This window comes from Xenopus laevis, chromosome 6L, assembly GCF_017654675.1.
Source record: "Xenopus laevis strain J_2021 chromosome 6L, Xenopus_laevis_v10.1, whole genome shotgun sequence".
NCBI classification, from domain to species: Eukaryota; Metazoa; Chordata; class Amphibia; order Anura; family Pipidae; genus Xenopus; species Xenopus laevis.
Window position 1 is genome coordinate 127,585,376 of NC_054381.1, and position 22,520 is coordinate 127,607,895.

Genomic DNA, 22,520 nt, shown 5'->3' on the forward strand with positions numbered 1-22,520 from the left:
AAGATGGATTATTTGTTTGCAAGTTTTTGTATAACAAAATCCAAAACGTGTAAAACCGAAATTGTTTTCCTAGTCCTTTAGTTGTCCTTCAGTTATTAGCAATAATTGGTTAACACTATCTCGGAGCAACCTTTCAAACAGCTTCCCACTATGGATGTTAGACTTGCGGGTCGATAATTTCCTGGTTGAAATCTATTAAGGCATCTAAAAAGGAGAGACATCTTAACTTTGAAAATATTTATTTCTTCTTTCCGAAAAGAGCAATAACACATTTTATCTTTCACCAATGCCAACTTGAAAGTCCATGTTTCATAACTGGAAAAAAAGCTGTAGTTGATCTAAATTGCACATGGAAATTCCTTAATAAGATGATCAAATGTGCTACTGAGCATTTCAAAATATTCAAACAAAAAGAAGGTAATATATTTCAGATAAAGGGACTTTATGGTGTATTACTTGAAAACTTCCCTTAAAGTCTATGGGAACATTTAGAACCATCTTTCTCATAGAATTGAATCTTGCATAAAGTATTTATGGTCACTATTGCTTGTGTCATTCTTATTTAATCAACTATGGAGTCCACTGTGTACTGTCAGATAGTTAATAACAATGTGAATTTGTAGTTTTGGGGGAACTATTGGAGGTATTAATTGTTGAAGATCTAGGATTTCTCATGGCATGTTCCTAAGCTATGCCTGGAACTGATAAACTTTAAATTATTTAACTTTCTCAGCTTGCGGTGTCTTGTACTATTAATGTCGATATTGTAAGATTTCTTAATATATTTCCTTACCACCTACAACTGAGGAGTAACAGGAGGTGAAGGCAAGTTTTTACAGTTTTGAAAAATCACAGCACCGGCAACTTTGTTAGTTATGATTCCATATCTACTCGGGATGATTCAATTACCTTAAGCACATATAATGATCTGCCTTCATAAGACTTTCCAATGGTAAATAGGGAAACAAGATCATGATGGGTTTTGTTCATATAAAACATCCATGACTCAATCTAAGAGACAGAAAAAGTTGATTAGTGGTAGTAGTTACTATACATTAATTATATATTAAAAAACAGCAGATTGTGTGTGTGTGTATGTATGTGTGTGTGTATATATCTATATATATATATATATATATATATATATATATATATATATCTATATCTATCTATATCTATATATTTCTATATATATCTATATCTATCTATATCTATATATATATATATATATCTATATCTATATATCTATATATTGGGGAAATAACCCCTCTTTTTATAAACACTATAACACTTTACGATTTTTTTCTATCCATGAGAAAGGTCCTCAACTAGTCTTTTGCAAGATATATTAAAATACATTTTCAGAATTTTTTTCACCCAAATCAGGGTGCTGGTCCGATTTCATTTTAATACATAAATATATACTGTATATGTTGTAGAGATGCACCGAATCCATTATTTGAGATTTGGCCAAATCCCACTAATCCTTAGTGAAACATTCTGCCGAATACCGAACTGAATCCAAATCCTAATTTGCATATGCAAATTAGAGAAGGGAAAAAGTGGGAACATTTATTTTTACTTTGTTTTGTGTCAAAAAGTTGTAATTTCCCTTCCTGTCCTTAATTTGCATATGCAAATTAGGATTTGAATTCTGTTCAGCCAGGCACGAGTATTCAGTCGAATCCAGCTGAAAAAGGCCGAATCCTGAACCAAATCCTGGATTCAGTGCTTTCAGGGTTGGACTGGGCCGGTGGGACACCAGGAAAAAACCCAGGGGGCCCCCCCGTCTCTTGTGGCCCAGATCCGCACCACTTTTCTCTTCCTGACGCAAACAACTACATCTCGCGCATGTGCACACGCACGGCAGGGGGGGGCGCCTAAAACACTGTGCATATGCACGCTCCTGCACTCGCGTGGCAGGGGCGGAGGGGGGCCCTGAGGAAGCAGCCCCCCAGTCCGACCCGAGTGCAACCTAATATGTTGTGTATATATATTACAGCACTTTGTAACAAAACAATACATGCATAGTAAATTGGTTTTGTATAATCATTCTAATAATCTGTTGTGCCTGGCACTTCTTACCTCATGCAAAGGATGATATTCATTGTAATTATATCTGGACAATGACCTACGTTTTCTTCTTGGTCTGAATGCCTGTTGTGCCTCAAGCATCGATTGCACATTATTTACTAGGATCCTAAAGAATAAAAATCAGATTACCATGAGCTACAAATAACAAAAAGGAAAAGTATTTAAGTCCCAAACCGATTGTGCTCTCCAGTTCAGTAACAGCAAAGTTTATCTCCAACAATTTTATTGGAGTTGGAGAGAAACTTTGCTGTTACTGAACTGGAGAGCACAAACTATAAAAAATAAATAATGAAGACCAATTGAAAATTTGGCCATACTTAAAGTTAATTTAAAGGTGAATTGCCCCTTTAATGGAAGGTGGCAGGGGCAGTTTCTGGCTGTAACACACCTGTGGATAAAATACTCTGTGCCTTAAGCAAGCTTTGCGTGGATATCTCTGATTGTTCATTACACATGGATTTGCTCAAATTTGCTAGAAATCTCTGTATGTGTAATCAAAATGACAGAGGGCAGGAAACTGGGATCGGCAAATGTATGGAAAGACAAAATGTTATTGCTAAAATTAAACATGTGCAGTATACTTCCTAACTGTCAGCAATTTGTCTACTATTTGAATTCTGAAAAGTTGTGTTTACAAATAACTAGAAAATCTCCTTCTGTGACTTTCAGTAAAGCTGAGCTGGTAATCCAGAAGAATCAATGCAATGTGAATGCCAAGGAGGGGAATTCAGGGATTGTTTAGTGAAAGAGATGGAGTACAGAAATTCACATATGACTCCTTTAAGATTTAGAATTGCTAATTAAAACAACCCACAAATCAACTGCATCTGAATTTTAATTCATACCAGACATCATTATTCCATGTTTTATGAGTGTTTTCAACTAAAGGAATTTGGCTTTGTGCTTTTGTTGCTCAAGATAAAGCAGAGATTCTGAACTGTTGTTTTTCATCTGTCTACACAAATTAATCCAACAAAGTTATGAGGGTTTCCTTCTAAAGAGTCCCAAATTCTGTTAATTCAACAAATGCTGCATAGTTCACACAAGGGGAAATTCAAAAGAGACTAGAACACGTAAAGATAAAGGTCCAGGACCAGATGGTATTCATCCCAGGGTACTAAATAAGCTTAACTCTGTGATTGCCAAACCTCTTTTCTTAATTTTTCAGGATTCATTGTATGGTGCAGATAGACGGGAGAATTGCAAATGTAGTGACACTATTCAAAAAGGATCCCGTTCTCAGCCTCAAAACTATAGGCCGGTTAGTCTGACATCAGTGATAGGAAAGCTTTTCGAAGGGGTATTAAGGGATAAAATGGTTGACTTAATTGCAAATCATGAGGCGACTTCGGAAAACAAAGCGATCTGAGTGCCATCCTGCCGGCGATTCACATTCTAACCAGCAGGAAGGCATTTTTGGGGGAGCCGACCGAAGAGCTTGTTTTCTCTGGATAAAAGCTGCTTGCAAGGCGACATGATAACTCTTTATATGTACATTAGAGGACATTATAGACCACTAGCGGGAAATCTATTTTTCTATAAAATGGATCATCGGGCCAGAGGCCAGCTCTTCAGACTAGAGGAAAATAACTTTCATTTGAAGCAACGTAGGTGGTTCTTCATAGTGAGGTTGGGGAATGCAGAGCCGGGTGATGTTGTGAAGGTTGATTCTGTTAACACCTTTAAGAGAGGCTTGGATGATTTCTTGGACAAACATAATATCCAAGGCTATAGTGATACTAAAATCTACAATTAATATGGATTTTGGTGTATATAGTCTCAGTGGGTATGTGTAGGTATGTGCACTGGAATTCATTTGGAGGGGTTGAACTTGATGGATTTTGGTCTTTTTTCAACCCAAATTAACTATATAACTGTAAAGGTATACAAAAACAAATGGCATGCCTTAGAAAAAAAAAATATATATATATATATATATATATATTTTTTTTTTTTTTCTAAGGCATGCCATTTGTTTTTGTATACCTTTACAGTTATATAGTTAATTAATTTATATTTATATATATATATATTATATATATATATATTATATATATATATATATATATATATATATATATATATATATATATATATATATATATATATATATGGAGTGGATGGGAGAATTTCATCGGTCACTTCTAAAGAGGCAACAGGCAGAATACTGGTGTGAATCCAAAGCAGTAGAAGGAATGAACAGTATAATAGAGCTCATATATAACCTTTGTCTCCCAAAATGTTATATCTTGCTATCTTACTTGTGCTGGATTTTCGCTTTTGTTAAGTAGGTTAGAAGGACTTCTGAGCTGTTTCCTGAAGTGTGCACATCAGTTACTGTGTCTTTTCCTATGTGGCTGATGCTGCTGGGCTGCCAGAGGTCCACCTGTAGAATCAGACATAATAATACATTCTCTAGAGACAGTAGAAGATGCACATTTTGCAGTAGGGGATGTGTTCACACACATCTCTAAAATACCATTGAGATGTGTTCATTTAGGTTGGGTCCAAAGGATGGCATCCAAATATCTTTGTATATTGCAAAGGTAGCGTTAACTAATTGTAGGACAACGAATATCCTGCAATGTTGTACAGAGGAGCATTATATCTACGCCTGGTAACCAATTTTTATGATTAGTAGCTCAATGTTTGGTTAACTATGAATACAGCTTGAAGATCATTTGGTGGCATTTCTAATGACCTAATTATATAACTGCAGCCATTGTTTAAATTATAAAAAGGTTTAGTATATTGGAAAGATTATGTGTAGACCATATTAAAAACATATTTATATTAAGTTAAAAGAGAAGGAAAGGCAACAATGACTGGTGGGTGCCAAAAGTTATGCATGCACCAGAAAACTGCCCCTGACTGGGGTTCTTATAGTGAGCACCATAAAGTGATCCTCTTCCTGCTTCTTCTTTCTTTGCTCCGGTGAGCAGCAGAGTGAAAAGCCAAGCTGGATTTTTCGCTGAGACACGTGTCGACACAGGGATTTTAAAGAATTTTGAGCCTTTGCCCTTTATTTGACTCTGCACATTTTCTGTCTGCCCTGACCATTAGCCTGTCTCAAGGACTGTGTTTTGACTGCTGCGTGCCCAGACCTAAGCCTGAACTTGTATTGTTGTCTGCTCCATATACCTGATGCAGTGGTTTGTCTTTTCAGTGTCTATATTAAATCTTGTCCTTGAACCTCACTTTATTGCAAGTGGGTTATTCAGCAATTGGCTCTTTCTTTACAAACCAGCAATTTCTATTACTCAGACATATCAGAATCTTGAAGAAAGGTTAAATAAGGAATAGGGCATTCTATAACATGCTAAAGGTTAACTTAAAGGTAAACCACCTCTAAAGTCAAATTCACAGGAGAAAACAGGTGTACTTAAGGAAAATCGGAAAAATGTGGGAAAACATACATACAGAAAATGTAAAATCAAGGTTTGACCGTAGCTTCGTTTTGTATGATTTATATATAATATATAATATATAATGCATATATATAATTTCTTTGGATGTTATATATAATGCAGGTCCTGATATTGTGCTGCCTCTGCAGACTGTCACCATATAGTTGCACTCCTACATTTATGTGCTGCACCTTAGCTCAAGCAGGCTTACAACCCCCCAGTGTGGCCATAGACTTTATCTATTTTCTTAATTGCCAGAAACTGTTGGAGTATTGTATTTTAGACTTCATTGCTGCTAAGCTAGAAGGGAAATTGCTTGTCACTGGTGCTTCAAAGATGAATATCGCAAAATCCTCTTCTTTCAACTTAATGATGTGTTGAGAAGACCTCAGCAGAGCGTAGAGATCTAGGATAGAGGCAGGGGGTAATTAAGGCCAATAGGTAGCTCACTACATGTGAGTGATGGACAGGAGAAACATTTTGTATTGAGAGTAGAATTAATTAGAAGCCCAAAGAAGACAGATTTTATCAACAGGAAGCAGTTACTGAACAAGGGAATAAAATTATGATCTTTGCACTAAACATAAGTACCAGCTGAAAGTATGGGGATTTGAGTTGTGGAAACCTGACATGAAATACATTGTGGCAGTAATGAGACAAGGGTATGTGTTTGATTTTGTTTCCTGTGGAGAGACAAAAATTGGGCAAAAACACTTGTTCCGGTAGAATTCTCTTAAAATCCTACAGAAGTACCCCTTCTGTCAGGTCTGGACTGGGAGTCAAAATAGACCCTGGCATTCCAAGTACTCAGAGGCCCAAATAGTCCTCCACCAGCCCACTAAAGAGTGACTGTTTATAGGACCTTACAGCAGGCCCTCTGGCATTTGCCAGAACCCACAGATTGCCAGTCCAGGCCTGCCTTCTGTATTGCTCAACTGAGGGATTTGAGAACACCATGAAAATGAAAATCATCTAACCAATGCAAAGTCCAGATTGTGGAAGTAAGTAGAGGTTGGCTTACATAAGAACTCCATAAAAATAACATCAACCAACCAATGCAAATTTTATATTGTTGAAAGAATTAGAGGTTGGCATCTACACACACTTCCACATATGTTAAGCCATAACCATCAACAGTAAATCACTTTTCTACTTGACCCAGCAGAAAGGATGATATCTACCACTGTGTCTGGCCTTCAACCAGACATATGGTCTTGGTTACATAATTTTTCTTGATTATGCTTTTTACTAGTAATTTCATAATTCCTTGCAGTGCTGGGGTCCTGAGCTCAATTTCAGCTTGGGCACTATCTCCAATCAATGTGTATGTTCTCCTGATAGGGTTGCCACCCGGCCGGTATTTTACCGGCCTAGCCGGTAAAACACCTGCCAAGGCCAGGGCCGGTATTACAAATTTACCGGCAAAGTAGCTGTCGGTAAATTTGTAATACCCTTAAAAAGACCCCATCGGCCAGCCCCCCAATCCCCTGTAAATTTACCTTGTCCTTCGGTTCTTGTCCTGGCTGTGCCATGGCCCCGCCCCTTTGCTGCATAACCCCGCCCCCTTTGACGTCTCGCCATGTCCCCTTTTTGTACCCGCCCCCACCAACCCGGAAATTTTTTTTGGGAAAAGGTGGCAACCCTATCTCCTGAGTGTGCATGAGTTTTCACCAGGTTCCCTTGGTTTCCTCCCACACTCCAAAACTATACTGACAGGTTCATTGGCTCCTAATAAATCTAACCCCAATGTGATAGAGACCTTGGGCTGAGACAGATGGGAATGCAGTTCTAAACATATGTAATTTTAAGCAGCTTTCCGAAATTCTCTGTGCTACTAGCCCAGACTGTTGAAACAATAAAGCCAAAGCAAACAAAATAGAAATAATTAAGAGTCAGTACCAGAGAACAGCAGTATACAAACACAACTGCTTTCAAGTGCAATTACAAATAACTTTACAACCACTGAAAATGCATAATTAATGCAGATTGGAAAGTTGCTTAGAATTACATTTTCTTTCATTATGCTTGAGTGGTGATCCCTTTTGGGGGCTGGCTTAAGGGCTAATTCTTCCTTTTAACTTTATTATGATTAAACAAAAACCTTATTTATTTGAGTTTGATTTTACTAGGAACACACACATTTTAAATACACATTGTTTGTCTTTTTCAGTAATAACATTCTTATTTTTTAAAAGATCTGAGCAAGATCTCCACCATGAGAATGAAATTAATTCTTGTAATTTTTGTTAAAAAATTCAAGAAGGTAAGGTCTGTAATATTGAGGATAGCTCTTAATAACCAAAAGTGGCTATAGGGTATTGTTGCAGATTTTAAATAAAAGGCAAGTGAGTCTTCTTTCTTATGATCAGAGAGAAGTTGCCTCTCTTCAAGGAGGTTATTGATCAGCTATAATGGTGCTTTCCACCAACAGAAGCAGCTTAAAAACAACTTCCCAACAAAGCGTGTGATGGTTCTGTTCCTATGAAGGCATCCTACTGAGAAGGACTTGGCCAAGGGGCACAAAGATAAAAATGTAAATTTATACTTTGGTAATGATGTAAAAACTGAGAAACCATGCTGTGATACTGAGGTGAAACATTTGGAGTAGACTTTTCTTGCCAGAAACTTGTAGCATTAAATGATCTCAGAAGAAAAGCTTTTGTGGAAACATCTCTTTCCAAAGTATTCATTACACCTCTGTATTATTAAATCTTTGTTGGTTTCATTGACATGTCTTTATTCTCATAATGAATAATTGACACCATAATGAATCTTAACAATTCACCGTAATAATTAACTTCAGTAGGGACTCAGTATTTCAATTTATGTGCAAAATACTGGTTTATATGATGTTTATTTTACTTACTTTACTAACACATAAAGTATGAAATTAAGTTGATGCTATTGGCAGACCCAACCAAGCTCTTACCACTTCCAACGCCAGATGCTGGGCTGCAGAAAACACTTTGACAGAGCACGAGGAGGAAACCTATGCTGCCTGTTGAAAACTACTCAGATAAACTAGCTCACATCTCTAGAATAACAGGTCCAATTTTTGCATCAAAAAGTATCAGTTTAAAACCTAATGAGGGTCAAAACTGGAAACCTAAACAGAGCAAATACAATTATTATATAATATAAATGTACCTGTACATCAAAGGAAATAGTAATTTCTGAATTGAGCACAAAGCACCCAATAAAACAAATATACCAGCATGGTGCATAGAATTACCAGGCAGTTTAACCAAAGGCAGTACAGAAACAACACCGGGTATAACCAAATCCAACAAGTACTGGCTGGTTAATATCATTAAATGTTTACCCCTTGCATGGTCTGACTGGCCCACCAGAATACCCAAATAAACTCCCAGTGGGACCAATCATTTGGCTTTATATGCCTATAATACACAAAAGCCATGAATATCTTGTAAATTATATCCTTATAAACGGTGAGTTCTGATGTCATCAGTTATAAACAGTGAGTTTTGATGTCATTTCTGTCACATGACTCCCTAAAACTTGTGTATTATAATAAATAAAGTACCCCCAGTTGCAAAATAAGAGGATATTAGAAGTTACCTCGGAGTTCCATGACCTGTATAATATATATATAATATATAATATATATTATATGGTCATGAAACTCCTCGGTAACTTATAATATCCTTATATTTTACAAGAGGGGGTACTTTATTCACTATATAATACACAAAAGCCATGAATATCCTGTAAATGATATCCTTATAAACGGTGAGTTCTGATGTCATTTCTGTCATATGACTCACTGAAACGCGTGTATTATAATAAATAAAGTACCCCCAGTTGCAAAATATGAGGATATTCGGCCTCGTGCTTTTATATGGTCGTGAAACTCCTCGGTAACTTATAATATCCTTATATTTTACAAGAGGGGGTACTTTATTCACTAAATAACATGGAGATAGCCCATTGCTGTATCAGAACAAAGAGGAAAAATGGAAGGAATGATGGATGATAGTAGTACTGAGTGGTCTAAGGCTTTCCTGTGAGCCCCTGGCATCCCAGTCTGACACAACACTTGCAGTGCTGAATGTGTTTTCGAAGGTAAGTAGCCAAGTGTCTTACATAAGCTAAGCTTTTGGTAAGTTACCTGCAAAGGAATGTGGTACCTAGAGTACAGGGCCATGAGCCACATTGAAATGTAAAAAGAATGTGGGAACAACACAAGCATTAAAGGCCCCTGGGGATGTCAAATAAAGGCTCTGATTGGCTATTTGGTAGCCTCTGTGTGAATGGCCAGCTTACAGGAGGCTCTGAATTCCACACTCAAATGTTGCGTCCAAATTCAAAAATAAGCACCTGCTTTGAGGACACTTGGGGGAATGTAATAAAAGTCGGTAATGGAAAAAATATTCGCAATGCAAAACGTAATGCCTCTGTGCGAACAAATTTGCTTTTGTGCGAATTTAATATAGCTTTTGCGAACCCGGAAACTGTTTAGCGACCACTTCCGACAGTGGAAGAATGTTTGCAAATTTTATTGTTAGTACCAGTGCGCAGTGAATGTAATAAAACTTCTTACTGAAAAAGTTGTTATTACGATTACGACACTTTCAAGCACTTTTGGGCAATGCACAATTAACATTCGCAATGTAATAACTGTTTAAGGAAAAATATTACTTGCAAAATTAGACTTTTTATTCTTATTTGTGCTAATTGTTTTGCTCTTTGTGACTTATATTATATATATTCCCCCAACCGAGAGCAACATCCGAGTGGTTTGTGAGCAACACGTTGTTCAGGAACCATTGATTGGGGGATCACTGATATAGAGGGTGCTGCAAGGCCTACTGTGTAACTAGGGAGGCACAGTCCTTCATTGGGGAAAATCTAATGGAAATATAAGGGTCCCAAGTGCTAGGGTACTAAGGGGTGCAAGAGCTTTCACCCCACCCACCTCTGAGATAGAGTGCTAATGCAGGCAGAGCTCTATTCACAGGACTAGGCTTAGTTCTCTGTGTTTCAAAACAAAGCACAGGGGCCTACAAAGATTTAGCAAGAGCAGAATGCAGTGTGAAAAGTGCGGGGGGAAAAAAAAAATCTGATAATGGCATTTTTTTGCCTACTGCTAGACCCCTGTAATCTCAGCAGGGGCTATCAGACTCTACTGACAATACAATTTCAATAAGAATGGTGCAAGGTGTTGCTTTCGGTTCAGCAAGCTGCTATTTGAATTATGGGCTTCTATTAAATCACAGAAGGTATAAATGGAGAGAGTCTAGGCTGAAGGCAGTATCATGTACTACTTATTTAAATTGCACAGATTGCTACAGGGAGGAACATACAGCAAATAAATAAAAACAAAATTAGGAATTAATACATAAACCTCTTATATTTCATAATAAACAAAGATCAAATGGCCCACTATAAATGTCATTTCCATTACAGCTACAGCATCAAAAGCCAGAAAAACTGCAGGCACTTAATATTCAATACTATACAAAACAGGGGGAAAATGCACAACTAACACACTGTTTATAAGAGACATTTACAATTACCTGGGATAATGTACTCACACGAGGCAAAGTTGAACTAACAAAGCAGCCTATTTTCTTTAATAAAATAGCTTTCAGCAAATGTGGGTTTATTCATATGAATGAGGCTGTCATACTGGTTGCTCCAGTGTCTATATATGAAAATCCACTCAAAGCTTTAAAGTAAACTGTACTTTCCAGAGACCCTGTTGTCATGGAAACCTGATAGACCATTTGCTAAGCTTTAGTAAAAAAGGAGTAATATCATACCAGCGCTGCAGAGTATGTTGGCACTTTATAAACATGAGATAATAATAGTTTGGAAATATTTTTTTACATTTAAAGGGATCTTGTCATGATTTGTCATGATTTTTATGGTGTAATTTAATTTATTTCCAAATTACACTGCAAACAATTCACTCTAATATGTAAAATATAATTCCTGAACAAACAAGTATATATTTTTTTAGTAATATTGGTGTGCAGGCAGAACATTTCTGGTCATTTTGCCTGATAATGTGCTTTCAGAAAGAGCCAGTGCTGCACTATGGAACTACTTTCTGGCAGGCTGTTATTTCTCCTATTCAGTGTAACTGAATGGGGTTTTTACTATTGAGGGTTCTTATATCTACCAGGGAGCTGTTATCTGGATACCTTCCCATTTTTCTGTTGTTAGGCTGCTGGGGGAGGGGGTGATATCACTCCAACTTGCAGTACAGCAGTAAAGAGTGACTGAAGTTTATCAGAGCACAAGTCACATGACTGGGGGCAGCTGGGAAACTGACAATATGTCTAGCCCCATGTCAGATTTCAAAATTAAATACAAAACAAATATGTTTTCTCTTTTTAAAAACCTATTTCAGTGCAGAATTCTGCAGCACTATTAACTAATGTGTTTTGAAAAACCGTGACAGTACCCCTTTAAATTTGGTTTTATTTATCCAGCACTAACAAATAAAAATTTAATTTTATTTGAGAAAGGTTTCCTTTTAAAGTTCTCTGGAAAACCGTGAATGACATCTGACTCCTGTTTTTCTTCTTTTGTAAGAATTGTATTCTACAGAGCCTGTCTGTTATTGATATGTTAGCTGCTGGGGAAGCAATTGTTGGAGTCTTGTCACCGGCGCTAGAGGAGATGAGTTGGGGGGAGGGGTGACTAGTCGCCTCACGTATCTTTTTTGCCCTATTTAACCTAAATGGCTGCCCCATGGCTACACAACCACTTATTTATATAAACAGCAGTAATGCTTTGAAGCAAACTCAGTTTTTATCAGTGCAGTATTTAAATACATAACCAGAATAGAAGAGAGAATCCATCAACATGAAGTAACTCACCAAGTGATGGAAGAGGCCCAGGTACACTGCCCTGAGCCTTCAGCAAGGGGAGCAGTCACAACCAGGAATTTAGAGAATGTAGAGCAGGCACTCGGATAAAGGCAATCTTCTCCCAGGCAGTAAAGTTGAGTAAAATTATTTTATTATGTTAATATTAGCCTTATGCTTTTTGTGTTATACACACTTAGGGGCAGATTTATTAAGTTTTCTTTTAAAGCTATATACAGTAGGGACTGTTCAGAGAATACAGTATGTATAGCGTATACAAACTCCTGCATATACTAGATTCTACCTTGCTTTATTCAGACACTTTTGTGTAAGTAAATATAGTCTATAGTTGACTGTTTTTAAACTACTGCAATTATCATTACAGGTGTGGGATCCATTATCCAGAAATCCATTATCCAGAAAGCTCCAAATTACAGAAAGACTGTCTCCCATAGACTCCATTTTATCCAATTTATCTAAATGTTAAAAATTATAAAAATGCTTTTCTTTTGGAGTTGTTTGTATTAATAAAACAGTATCCGAACTAATATATAATTAATCCTTATTGGCAGCAAAATGAAAGACACTTGAAAGTCACCGGTACAGTCGCAGGGTATGTTTCACAAGGATATATGGTTAAAATCCACGTTTATTAGATAAGGTTAAAAGCTTGCAACACTTCAAAAGTAGTAGATGGGGCAGGGGAGTCCATGGCTCAACGCGTTTCGTGACTGTGCTAGTCAGGCTATAAAGTGTCCCTGCTAATGCCTCTTGTAATAATATAAATCCCCAACAGCCGATATTCTAATATTTATGTAAACTCTATACTCCGCACTGATGCCCCAAAGACAGAAGGTTGAGAAGGTATATGGCAAGTATGGTCCCAGCTGCTCAGAGAAAGTACTTTCTGTGAGATTAACATATTATAAAACAATGAAGTAGTAACCAGTCATAGCATACAGATAAAAGTCCTACGTGATAAGATTGGTGACTTCCCTGTTGTAGGGCATACTGTAGTTATAAGTCCTTCACCTTTCCTCTTTACTGCAAAGCCAAAAATAAAAGAAGATGACACACAATGCAAATGACAAAGAGTTATTTCGCTTTTTATTCAGCTGCTCTCTGGTTTCCAATTTCAGCAGTATGGATCAATGGTCCAAGTTACCCTAGCACCCATGCATTGATTTGAATAAGAGACTGGTATATGAATAGGTGAGGGCCTAACCAGAAAGATGAGTAATCAAAAGTGGCAATAACAATACATTTGTAGTCAGTGACCCCCATTTGAAAGCTGGAAAGAGTCATAAGTAGGCAATTAATTAAAAAACAATAAAAAGGAACAAATGAAGGCCGATTGAAAAGTTGCTTTCTAAAAGTTAATCTAAAGGTGAACCACCTCTTTAAAAAATATATATATTTCTAAACTATTCGGAGTATTATCATACGTACTGAGATATTTCTGGCAACTGTTATCATTGCCCCCTTTAGACTTGCTCCAGGTTGTAACTCTGCAGAATGAAGAAAGATAGAGATAATCCTCACCAAGGCTGTTACAATCTGCTTCTGTATAAATGACGAGTAAGTTGTGATTCAACAGTAAAATGTTTAACCATAATTGTTGAGCTGTTTAGTCACTTTCTGTCACAACACCATTTAAAAAAACAACTGCTACATCGGTCATCCAAGGCTCATCTCGTTAGGACTCATTATCAATCTGTGAACAGGCTGGGCAGAGTGTCCCCTCGAGCAATACCATCATTCATTAGTGCAGTGTAACCTTTAAACAGGGAACACAGTCATACATTAGGCTGCAGTGCACTTTTTGTTATCTGCCTGATGCTTTCCATGCTATTTTAATTCAGGTTTCCTTGGAAATGGCAATGTAGGAGGTGATGTGGAAGATAGTGTTAATAACCAGATGCCTTATTCTGAAGAAACCCCATGGTTTCTGTGGGGTTTTTTGGGCAAAAACTAGAATTTTTTCGAGATTTAAGCTGGCCATAGACGCAAAGATCCGAAAAAAAGTCGGGACTATCCACACCCTGTCCGAAAATCGTATGAATCCTCGAGAGTCCCGTCATTTTTCGTCCCACAAAGATCGGTCATTTGGTCGATCGGACAGGTTAAAAGATTTCTGTCAGCTACCGATAATATTGCTGCATGTATTTCCGATCGTACGATTTTCAGTGGAAGACTGTCACTAGCTTTTGTCAGACATATCTTTCGTACGATTGCTGTCGGGCAGAACATCGACTGATCTGTTCTTTTACTACTTTTATTTGGTCGGAATGGTTAGTGGCAGGTCTGGAGTTGGGGGAAGTCCTTGAACGATCAGATCTTTGCATCTATGGCCAGCTTTATTATATACCCCAAAGCTGCAAAAAGTCTGAATCTGAAAATCCACCACCTCAAACCTGCCGAGGTCATGTAGAATTCAATTGGATATGTCCCATTTACATTTTGAAGATTTTGTGGTTTGCTCTGTGTTTCGTCCGATAATCTGAAAAATTCTGGGTTTTCGGCTGATTCTGGCATCAAATCTGGAAAATTTGTATGATTCAGGTTTTTGCTCAATTTTATCGAGTTTTTTTCCCCAACTTCTTCGAGTTATTTTATTGATAAATAAGGTAAAATTGTGGATGGGAGTTTGGTTGAGCTTGGTTTCATAAAAAGATGTGATAAATTTGAGTATTTAACCCCCTTAGTGTTCAGCCCAGTAAGATACAAGTCCCAGATGAAATAAATACCACCAGAAGCTTTCAATTTTTGAACTTCCTTCCTCAAAACATGATGCAGAAAGGAAAACGTTTTGAAAGCATTTTACCTCTCAGAGCTGCTGTGAGAGGTCAGAAGCTAGGCTGAAAAGTGGGAGTGTCTGTTCAATCTCCCACAGGAAGTGGTCACAGCATTGACTGACAGGCTGAACTCTGCAGGGAAACCCCTCCCACCCTTTGTGTGTGTTCACAGCCTGCACATTAACTGTCTTATGCTGCTGCTTGATCATTCACTTATAACAATATACCTTAAATGTTCAACATAATAGATGTGAAGTTTAATACAAACTGTAATAGTAATGCAATAGTAATATTTATTACTTTTATTTAAAGTACAACAGTATGCTCCTGTGTTCATTCCCGGATTTGTGGCGAGGCTACATAGGCCCGGGCCTAGGGTTGCCACTTTTTCTGGAAAAAAATACCGGCCTTCCTATATATTTATCTATTTTCCCTATTAATAACATTGGGATCATACCGGGCCGGTAAAATACCAGCCAGGTGGCAACCCTACCCGGGCCTAGGGCGGAGAAAGTTTAGGGGCGACAGGCCGCCCAGCCTCATTGGGAACACAGCGTTCCCCATCGCTCCCCAGCGCAATAGCGCATGTACTTATGTGCGCTCGCGGGAGGGGGTGTGTGCGGACCGTGGCGCTAGGACCCAGAGGTCATCGCATGGCGGGCGCTAGGACCACGGGGCGCCGGGGACGCAAATCCAGCCTTGTCTGTGTTCATAATGCATTGTTATACACTGTGCAACTCTCTGTCTCTATTACATTATAAAAGTTATACAGTGGACATTAGTATTTACTGTTATGATATTTCAGAACAGCAGGTTTGTTTTCCTGAATATTGATATATGATCAGGTGCAGGGAGTTGCAATGGAATAAATGCAGCACTTCTGAAACCATTTATGATCAGGTACAGGAAGTTGCAAGGGAATAAATTCAGCTGTTGTTGTGGAACAGTTTATGGTCAGTCACAGGGAGTTGCAAGGGAATACATGCAGCTGTTCTGGAACAATTTATGATCAGGTGCAGGGAGTTTTGCAAGGGAGAAATGCAGCTGTTATGGGAGAATTTATGTTTAGGTGCAGGGAGTTGCATGGGAATAAATACAGCGGTTCTGGAACAATTTATGATCAGGTGCAGGGAGTTGCAAAGGAAAACCCAAAAGATGTTGATAGCTTTTTGCATACAACATAATACTGTGTAGAAAATGACTATGGTATTTACACTAACTCCTGAAACTCATTGCCCCCAGAAAAGAATAAAACACTCAAGAGTCTAAAACTGGAGAGAGACTGCTGAGCAGGAAGTTGAAAAGGGGGAGGAGGGCGTTTCTGATGTTTTTGACCCAAAAGGTATTTATATAAAAACTATTTCTTCTATTTTACATGGTTTGATGCATTATGAAAATGTATGCTATATCTTACCTGTAGCTGCTGATACATATCTTTTAACTCGTTAGCTTCTCTTTCATTCTTTGGAAAAACTCGTATTACTTTATCCCTGTTTAAAAGATTGGGGACACAATAATAAACTTCATTAACCATCAATAGATCCATTTCCCATTTTTTCAGTCTTGTACATTAGGACAATACATTCAACAGTGCATATTAGATATCCCCATATATTAAAGGACCAGTAACATAAAAAAAAAATTGTTTGTATATAACGAAAAAAAAGACACCAAGACATATTTAACTTTAAAACCGCAAAGTCTTTATTAAGAAATAACTTACCGATACTCCGCTTGTGCTCCTCTTCAGGAAAGGAGACAGGGCGACGATCCATCGTGTGGTGCTCGATTTCTCCTCCCTGCCTTCTACTGGAGTTAGCCAGGGAGAATTAATCGAGCACCGCATGATGGATCGCGGCCTTTTCTTAAGAGGAGTGCAAATGGAGTTTCGGTAAGTTATTTATTAATAAAGCTATTTTAAAATTAAAAATGTCTGGTTTTTTTTCATTATATACAAACAAATTTTGTTTTAAAAAAAAATGTGATGTTACTGGTCCTTTAAAGAAACTGCTTTTAGTAAAGCTATAAAAAAATAGCAACCAGCAAACAGAACCTTTGTACTGGTTACTAAAATCTATTCTTTACTTGTCTGTAAGTTTAAAAATAAGACATGGCCTTTGTGTGGTTGTAAAGAACACTGGTGCAGGTAAGGGATCCGTTACCTGGAAAACCTATTATACAGAAAACTCCAAATTACTCCCATAGACTCCATTTTATCCAAATAATCCAATTTTTTAAAAAAATGTTTTATTTTTTCTCTGTGATAATAAAACAGTAGCTTGTACTTGATCCAAACTAAGATATAATTCATCCTTATTGAAAGCAAAACCAGCCTATTGGTTTTTTTTTTTTACTTACATGATTTTCTAGTAGACTTAAGGTATGAAGAGCCAAATTACAGAAAGATCCATTATCCTGAAAACCCCTGGTTTCCAAGCATTCTGGATAACAGGTCCCATAACTGTATTGCATTATTGCAAATAAGCTATTGTCGACCCAACTTTATGTAAGTTTTTGATGTTTTTCTTACTGGGAAAAATAATTGGTTTCCAGAGTTTATTTTTATCTACATTAATTTGTTTTGGGAAATCAGCTTACAGATCAGAAATTCTGACGTACATCAGTGATTGAATTTATGATTGTGTTGCCACAATTAGCCTCAAATTGTTTCAGATGAACTGAAATTCTAATATGATATTAGTTGATAGGAAGCTAAAAACATGATTGATTGTGATCAGATCATCTCAAAATAGGTGCAGATTGATTTGCGTGTTACATAGCTAAGGTTTAGGGAGGAACTCCAGGGGCAATTTCGCAGTATATATACTGCAGAATTTTTTTTTTTTTTTTTTACAATTTTTCTTTTTACAATTTTTTATTTGCCTTTTTTTTTTATATACCTTGTGCTGCTGGTGTGTCTGGGCTGGCTCCCTCCCCCATCTGAATTTGCAATTCCCCCACCCAGTGAAATGGAAGAGGCCAGAGAAAAATATATAAATAGGCGGAGAGAAAGCACCTCCTGCCGCAGTCTAGAGAGGGAGTGTGGAGGAGGAGACGCCCATCGGAACAGTGCGTCGGAGCAGCGCGTTGGTTTTCATTTTGTTTTATTTGTGGCTTTTGAGTTATTTAGCTTTTTATGCAGCAGCTCTCCAGCTTGCAAATTACAATTGCAGCAATCTGGTTGCTAGGTTCCAAATTACCATAGCAACCATGCACCGATTTAAATAAAACACATGAATATGAAGCAGAGGCCCTAAACAGAAAGAGACGTAATAAAATGTAGAAATAACAATAAATGTGTAGCCTTACAGAGAAATTCCTCTGACCCCCATTTGAAAGCTGGAAAGAGTCAGAAGAAGAAGAAGAAGGCAAATAATTAAATTATTAGAATAAAAGAAGGCCAATTGAAAAGTTGCTTAAAATTAGCCATTTTATAATATACTAAGGGGCACATTTACTAAGCTCAAGTGAATGATTAGAATAAAAAATACTTTGAATTTCGAAGTATTTTTTTGGCTACTTCGATCATCGAATTGGCTACTTCAACTTCGAAACGAACGATTTGAACTAAAAATCGTTCGACTATTCGACCATTCGATAGTCGAAGTACTGTCTCTTTAAAAAAAACTTTGACTACCTACTTTGCCACTTAAAACCTACCGAGCACCAATTTTAGCCTATGGGGAAGGTCCCCATAAGCTTTCTATGTTTTTTTTGATCAAAGGAAAATCCTTCGAATCGTTTGATCAGAAGAATTTAATCGTTCGATCGAAGCATTTGCGGTAAATCCTTCGACTTCGAAGTCAAAGGATTTTACTTCTAGGGTAGAATATCGAGGGTTAATTAACCCTCGATATTCGACCAATAGTAAATGTGCCCCCAAAAGTTAACTTAAAGAATTCTCTCATCTGGCACACAAACCTTTGTATAGGTACAGAGTACTAAAATCAATTTTTGATGGTAAGTTTAAAAATGAGAAGCAATGGACATTGCTTTGTGTGATTTGTCAAGCACATTAATGCAAATAAGCTATTGCCCATCAAATATTGTATACGTTTATTGGTACGTGTATGGCCACCTCGCAGCTGTCCCAGAATATGTTGCATATTGTTGCTTCCTAGGGGAGCATAATACTCTACTTAACTCACAGAAAGCACTAAACCTATTTCTAGTAAACTGCACGTAGCAACTACTAATCTCTTAATGCTGGCCAGCTGCTTCTTTATTACAATTATTAGTAGTAGGAGTAATATTTATAGAGCATGCATGTATACAGAATGCATGCCAATTCTGACAGAGACAGGAGACAAAGAAGGTCCTGCTCATTAGAGCTTAATTAGCAATTAATTAAGTAAAGTATTTCTGTATATAGTTAGCTGGAAGCCTGTAAATGGCTTTAATAAAAATTAAGACGGGTTTGTGCAGTCATGGAAAGTTAAGGCCAATACCAGTATATAAGAAAAGGTTGGGCACATTACGTGTAGATATTCATTAATGGCAGATTTTGATTTGTGTGCAATTTATAGTTGCTATAAATTTGTATTCAAAATGGTTTTGCAAGTTTGGTTTTTAAATAATCTAATATAGTTGTTTAATAATGTAACAAAACTTGTAAAATAGCTCAGCATTCTTATATATATATATATATATATATATATATATATATATATATATATATATATATATATATATATATATATATATATATATATATATATATATATATATATAGAAATGTAAAGTACAGTTCTGCGGCCCATTAGGAATTATAGTGTATTTTGTTAATATTTATCTGTGGTGGGATGTTTTACTTCGCCGATATCTAATGATGCCAACCTTGTACAGGTATGGGATCTGTTATCCAGAAATCTCCAAATCTCTGGAATGCGTATCCCATAGACTTCATTTCAATCAAATAATTCCAACTTTGAAAACTGTTTCCACCTGTAACTATGAAACAGTACCTTGTTCTTTATTCCAGCTAAGATATAACTGATCCTTATTGAAGACAAAACAAGCCTATTGGGTTTATTTAATATTTACATAATTTTCTAGTAGACTTAAGGTATGAAGAGCCAAATTTCGGAAAGATCCATTATCCAGAAAAACCCAGGTTCCGAGCATTCTGGATAACAGGCCCCATACCTGTATTGCATTATTGCAAATAAGCTATTGTCGACCCAACTTTATGTAAGTTTGTTGATATTTTTCTTACTGGGGAATACTAGAGGCTGAATAATTTTGAAAAATGTTTTACTTTTTCCCTGTAATAATAAAACAGTACCTTGTTCTTCATTCCAGCTAAGATATATCTTGATCCTTATTGAAGGCAAAACCAGCCTATTGGGTTTATTTAATATTTACATGATTTTTTAGTAGACAAATATGGAGATACAAATTATTTTCTTATCTGTAAACCGCCTGGCCCTTAGCATTCTGGATAACAGGTCTCATTCCTCTAGTGCTTAATTGAATCAGTATATTCCAGTACAGGTTACTGTACATACTTCAGTCTGGATTGGTAGTACAAGTATTGGACCTGTTATCCAGAATGCTTGGGTCCTAGGGTTTTCTGGATAACAGATCCGTAACTTGATATGAAAATTCTACTAGAAAATAATTTAAACATTAAATAAACCCATTAACCTGGTTTTGCTTCCAATAAGGATTAATTATATCTTAGTTGGGATCAAGTACAAAGGTGCTGTTTTATTATATTTATATTATATTACAGAGAAGAAGGAAATATTTTTTAAAAATTTGGATTATTTCGATAAAATATCTATGGGAGACAGCTTTTCTGTAAATTTGGAGCTTTCTGGATGACGGGATTCCGTATTACGCATCCTATACCTGTAATTTAATAAGAAGCTACAATAAAATTGTTTAATATGTCAATGTAATTTTGTAAATGGTCCAGTACTGTATAATAATATCACATTGAGTGCAAGTTGGCAAGTCAGAATATGTTTAAGTATTCAAACAAAGAGCGTGTCAGGAGTGAGGAATGGATTATCTAACGTGATTTTTTTTATCAGAGACTCTAAATGAATTCTCTCTCCCTACATATTATCTCTGCCCGAGCGTTGACGTTGCTGCCATCTTCAATATGAGAAGTGAAAACTTGTCCCACTTCTTTAAAGCCTGTGTACTGCCTCCCTAATCAGTGACCCTGAGTAAGGTCAGGCGATTTAGAAAGAAAACTTACATTATCTGTACCAGCCAGAGCCGAAAAAACCTATACCAGGGAATCTGAAGGTTATAAATTATCTCAAAGCAAGCAGTAATATGACAAGAATGCTGCAAGAGATGACAATTAAAATAGAATATTTAACTGAAGGAAATGAAAAGCATATTTTACTGAGTTAGAGATACTGCAGTGCAGCTTTGCATTAAAGGCCACATCCACCCCTCATGCTTCTCTGGATTCAAAGTTGTGTATGAACTAAAAACGATGTGTAATATCAGGGTTGCTCATTCCGAGACAGCAAATATTTGAGTGACAAAACATGCAGAATTGAAAACCCTCCCCCCCTCCCGTGTGTTGCCCACCCTCCCTCCTCCCCTCTGGCCTACCCGTCCCGCTGGGCAAATGCCCCTAACTTGTTACCCTTCTGCGCAGGTCCAGTCCAGGGAGTTCACAGACGACATCTTCTTCCACGCGATCTTCTTCCTGCTTTGAACGGCGTTTTGGCGCATGCGCAGTAGGAGCATTTCGCCGGTACGGATCTACTGCGCATGCGACAAAAGTCACAATGTACTTTTGGCGCATGCGCAGTAGATCGTACTGGCGAAATGCTCCTACTGCGCATGCGCCGGTCAAAGCAGGAAGAAGATCGTGTGGAAGAAGATGTCGTCTGTGAACTCCCTGGACTGGACCTGCGCAGAAGGGTAAGTAACAAGTTAGGGGCATTTACCCAGCGGGACGGGTAGGCCAGGGGGGAGGAGGGAGGGTGGGCAACACACGGGAGGGGGGGAGGGTTTTTGCGCCAACTAGGTTTCCTTCCCCTTTAACGGCACATAGTTATTTAAAGGGATAGATCAATTTTAAATTACCTTTTAGTATGATGCAAACAGCTATATTTTGAGACAATTGGTCTTCATTTTTTTTATTGTTGTAAGTAATAAAAAGTAACAATAACAATATATTTGTAGCCTCACAGAGCAATAGGTGTTAGGGCCCCCTTTTTGAAAGCTGGTAAAATGGAGAACAGGAATTAGATTAATAATAATGAAAAAAACTATAAAAGAATAAAAAATGAAGACCAATGTAAAAGTTGCAAGAAATAGACCATTATATAACATAATAAAAGGTTACTTATAGGGGAAGGAACCACCTCTTTAAGGCTGCGTGATAAGTGGTACCTCTTTAGTTCATTTGTTGTATA

General features: G+C 37.2%; 1 protein-coding gene and 1 long non-coding RNA gene across 2 annotated transcripts in view; one reads left to right on the forward strand and one right to left on the reverse strand.

Moving 5' to 3' along the window:
• The window catches only part of cpa6.L (carboxypeptidase A6 L homeolog), a 65,985-nt gene that overhangs the window by 18,040 nt on the left and 25,425 nt on the right, over window positions 1–22,520 (reverse strand). The window contains exons 2-5 of the mRNA NM_001086742.1: window positions 16,547–16,622; window positions 4,356–4,480; window positions 2,086–2,200; window positions 910–1,011 (exon numbers count right to left, since the gene is read on the reverse strand). Of these exons, the coding sequence (NP_001080211.1) occupies window positions 910–1,011; window positions 2,086–2,200; window positions 4,356–4,480; window positions 16,547–16,622 (418 nt within the window). The remainder of the gene's footprint in view (window positions 1–909; window positions 1,012–2,085; window positions 2,201–4,355; window positions 4,481–16,546; window positions 16,623–22,520) is intronic.
• The window catches only part of LOC121394738, a 124,938-nt gene continuing 118,795 nt past the window's right edge, over window positions 16,378–22,520 (forward strand). Inside the window, exon 1 of the long non-coding RNA XR_005961984.1 lies at window positions 16,378–16,474. This is a non-coding gene — a long non-coding RNA (uncharacterized LOC121394738). The remainder of the gene's footprint in view (window positions 16,475–22,520) is intronic.